At 57.6% G+C, this 3,944-nt stretch overlaps 2 protein-coding genes across 2 annotated transcripts in view; one reads left to right on the top strand and one right to left on the bottom strand.

Moving 5' to 3' along the window:
• The window catches only part of ARL16 (ADP-ribosylation factor-like 16), a 4,364-nt gene extending 3,355 nt beyond the window's left edge, over positions 1–1,009 (bottom strand). The window contains exon 1 of the mRNA XM_008568840.1: positions 981–1,009. Coding sequence (XP_008567062.1) covers positions 981–1,009 — 29 coding nt within the window. The remainder of the gene's footprint in view (positions 1–980) is intronic.
• Positions 939–3,944, top strand: part of HGS (hepatocyte growth factor-regulated tyrosine kinase substrate) — a gene marked incomplete at its 3' end in the record, with an annotated part of 13,102 nt that continues 10,096 nt past the window's right edge. The window contains exons 1-3 of the mRNA XM_008568839.1: positions 939–1,306; positions 1,569–1,644; positions 2,093–2,185. Coding sequence (XP_008567061.1) covers positions 1,203–1,306; positions 1,569–1,644; positions 2,093–2,185 — 273 coding nt within the window. The remainder of the gene's footprint in view (positions 1,307–1,568; positions 1,645–2,092; positions 2,186–3,944) is intronic.

Below are 3,944 nucleotides of genomic sequence, written 5' to 3'. Positions count from 1 at the left end.
CGGGCCGGTCCCGGACAGCGCCCGGTGGTTTAGGACGGCGTTTTTTTTGTTGGAGGTGACAGCTGATTTTGTCCGAGCCTCCTGGAGTTCTCAAATTTTAGGAGGAAAAATGATGTTTACGTGCATGTCTCCCAGCACTTACTGAGAGTGTGCTCAGCTTGGGGACAAGCAGGCTGGATGTCCGAGTGGTCTGCCCCAAGCCTGCCTTTTTCTTAAGTGTGGTTTTGGAGAAGACCTCAGGTGGGACACCTGCCTTGCTCTTGGGACATGTAGGCCAAGTATCTCAGCCTTAGGGGGTGGTCCAGCCCATCGAGGATAAATCCAGAACTTGACTACTGAATGTGTATCGGAAGTGGACAGAGTTCGTCAGGTTGTTTCTGTGTCTCTGGGGAAGGTGATGCAGGCAGAGCTGGAGCAGTGGCACCTCAGAGGGCCTGTTTGTCAGAGGTGGTAGAGGTGTGAAAAGAATAGGTGTAAGTGGGATTGGCCTTCCTGGAGGTCAGTTCTGCCTTCATCCCACAAAGCACTTGAGGCTAAGGACTAGAATCCATGCTCCAAGTCTCTCCAGCCATCGTCTCAGCTAAGTTCTAAGCAGAGGGGTCAAGCATCTGAATAATCGGGGACTCTGTGAAGCCGCTAAGCCTGCTGTTTAAGAGTGAATCCTAGCTCTGCCTGTGATAAGCTGTGAATGGGACTTAGGGCAGTGACCTCGCCTCTCTGCTCAGTTTTTTATTGACCCGCAAAGAGTATGGAAATAGTACCTGGCTCATGGGGTGGTGTGTGAGTGGGATGAGTATATACACGTAAGTTATTGGGAAGGGCACCTGGTGTGCAACAAGCAGGCATGGGACTTAGGGCAGTGACCTCGCCTCTCTGCTCAGTTTTTTATTGACCCGCAAAGAGTATGGAAATAGTACCTGGCTCATGGGGTGGTGTGCGAGTGGGATGAGTATATACACGTAAGTTATTGGGAAGGGCACCTGGTGTGCAACAAGCAGGCCACAGACATTGTCCGTTATCTTCGCTCTGTTTGCTTCTCTTTTGGGAGGACGGTACTTCCATGGTTATCAGCACGTGTTTCATGAGGATTCACAGGGTTTCCCACTCAGCCCAAATGTTTAAAGAGGAACGGAGGGAGTCCCTTTTTGCTGCTCCTGAGCTGGGGGGTTGCTTAGGGAATCAGAGCAGTACAGGCCCCCTCAATGGCATTTTCTCTCTCAGACAAAGCAACCAGCCAGCTTCTGCTGGAGACCGACTGGGAGTCCATCCTGCAGATCTGCGACCTGATCCGCCAGGGGGACACACAGTAAGCGACGGGCGGCTGCGCAGTGCACAGAGGTCGCTTGGTGCCCATTGTTCCTCCAACATTCAGCTGACTGTGCTAGGCCCTTAAGTGGAGAACGGCATGGTCTGTGTGCTGGGATTCTGTCCATAGAGCTTGGTGATGGTTAACATTTGCTTAGCGGTTCTCAAAGACCAAGATGGTGGATGGCTTTTTGTCACCTAGTTGCTAAGACTGTTGTCTTTTCTCCTCTTTCTCTGTTTTGCTAGTGTTGTTTTTCTTTCAGGGCAAAATATGCTGTGAATTCCATCAAGAAGAAAGTCAATGACAAGAATCCACACGTGGCCTTGTACGCCCTGGAGGTAACTAGACCCCCATACTGTAGAGGTCTCTGACTGCCAGCCTCAAGGGTGCCCACCCTTTTGGGCACACAGCAAGCAGTGTGGTCCCTTCTCAGCCTGAGTGCTCATGAGCGCAGATGTGAGCAGTGCCACCTCAGAGCTCGGTCACCCTAAGGGAGAGACAGGGAGGGAGTGATGAGGCTGCTTCTCCAGTCTCTGGCCCACAAGGAAACACGTGTAGGCTGGTTCTCATTGCTGTTCTTGGCAGTGAGACAGGGCCACAGAGGGAGCATCTGAGCTTGGGTGCTGCTGCTGGCTCAGGAGCTGCTGTTGGGGTTCCCTGGCAGGCTGCTTAGCCTGAGGGCCCCATCGGAGGCCTGACTTCTCATGGAGTGGTGGGCCTGTCCAGGAGGAGGAGGGGTCTTTGCCCTGACCATTGGGCAGCGCTTCCCTTCCTTGGGGTCTGCAGGTGATGGAGTCGGTGGTGAAGAACTGTGGCCAGACAGTCCACGATGAGGTGGCCAACAAGCAGACCATGGAGGAACTGAAGGAGCTACTGAAGGTAGAGTCCTGGTGGAGCTGGGCTGGGGGTGGGGTGCGAGTGTCATCACCGGGGCTGGCACCTCTGCTTTTCCAGGGGTTCACGCACTAGGAGCAGTGCCCAGTGTGGCAGGGAGTGGAGGGTGAGCGTTGCAGGCCCTGTGCTCTGCGAGCATGCGCTCAGGCCTGGGGAGAGATGGTTCAATTCCAGTGAGGGCAGGTGTTACAGAAGCTGGCACAGGGTGTGTGTTTATGGCATGGAGGAGACACCACTCTTCTCAGGGGGCTGGGGAGGCTTCCAGGAGGCAGGGCTTGGAGCTGAGTCTTGAAGGGCAGTGGACGGATGCTCACTGGTGGGCAGAGAAGGTGGCGGAAGTTGCTGTGAGAGCAGCTGTGGCTGTGGGCAGAGTGTGTGAACAGAGGCTGGGAAGGGAGGCCCAGAAGGCTGCGGGGCCAGGTCCACAGGCCAGGGCCTGGGAGGGGCAGGGAGAGGGCACGTAAGTTCAAGTGTGACCATGAGGGGGAGTCAGGAGGGAGACAGCAGAGGAGCAAAGAGCTGCCTGGAGAGGACAGGTGTCACGCCTGCCTTTGCAGAGAAGGGAAAGCTCTCCAGACCCTCAAGGGATTGTGTCTGGAGCTCCAGCAGGGATCGTGATGGGCAGTGATGCAGAGGTGGTGCAGGGCGTCCCACTCAGGTGGGGCTGCTCCTGCCCCCTGCCACCCACGGGCATCAGTCACACAGGAGGCTCTGCCCTGGACCCCACTCAGGTGGGGCTGCTCCTGCCCCCTGCCACCCACGGGCATCAGTCACACAGGAGGCTCTGCCCTGGACCCCACTCAGGTGGGGCTGCTCCTGCCCCCTGCCACCCACGGGCATCAGTCACACAGGAGGCTCTGCCCTGGACCCACTCTGCCAAGGCCCCACCCTGGGATCCAGGCTGACATCTGTGCCATGCAGAGGCCCTCACCGGTCACCTTGGCCAGTTTCCTGCTCTGTCCTGGCTGAAGGAGCAGAAGGCGTCAGAGCCTGGCTCTCTCCTCGCATTGGGTTGCTTGCTCCCATTGTCTGTGCTGCCAATCCACTGGAGGGGTGGGCAGCGTAATGTAGGGAAAGGGGCCGCTGTCGGATGCAGACAGATTGTAGAAAAAACTTGAACCTGGCATGAAAGCTGTCCTCATTGTCTCCTTGAAGCAGCTTTTCAATCGAGCTTCTCTGGGAGGGCTCTAGATTTGAGACTGAGCTGTGCGCTCACCTGGGGGAAATGGTAGCTCTGAGGGCTTGGAGCCCACCCTGTTCCTGGAGAAATTTTGGGAGTGGCTGCTCTCTTGCCTCTCCCTGGCTGTAACTGGAAGCAGGGGTGGGTGGCTCCATAGCATTTCTGTGTACTCAGCCCTGTCACGGTGCTCCACTGGTTAGGCCTGGTTGGTTCTGCCTGTTAGAGGTGAGTTGAAGCCAGGGGCCAAGTGACAGTCATGGGCCCAGGAGAACCTGAGGCTGGTCAGGGTATTGTGAGCAAAGAGTGAAAGAGACCAGTGGTCTGAGCACAGGGACTTGGCATGGCCTGGCTCCAGTGAGTTCCCTGGTTTCTCTGGGGTGTAGAGAAGAGGTGTGGCGGGCCGAGCCCGTGGCACACTCAGGAGAGTGCGGCGCTGGGAGCGCAGTAGCGCTCCCCCCCCCCCCCCCCCCTGCGTGTGCCCCGGGCCCGGCCCCCCCCCCCCCCCCCCCCTGCGTGTGCCCCGGGCCCGGCCCCCCCCCCCCCCCCCCCACCCCCCCCACCACC

This window comes from Galeopterus variegatus, unplaced genomic scaffold (assembly GCF_000696425.1).
Source record: "Galeopterus variegatus unplaced genomic scaffold, G_variegatus-3.0.2 Scaffold446, whole genome shotgun sequence".
NCBI classification, from domain to species: domain Eukaryota; kingdom Metazoa; phylum Chordata; class Mammalia; order Dermoptera; family Cynocephalidae; genus Galeopterus; species Galeopterus variegatus.
Note: the sequence above shows the minus strand (reverse complement) of the source record. Positions and strands in the feature narration are given on the sequence as shown.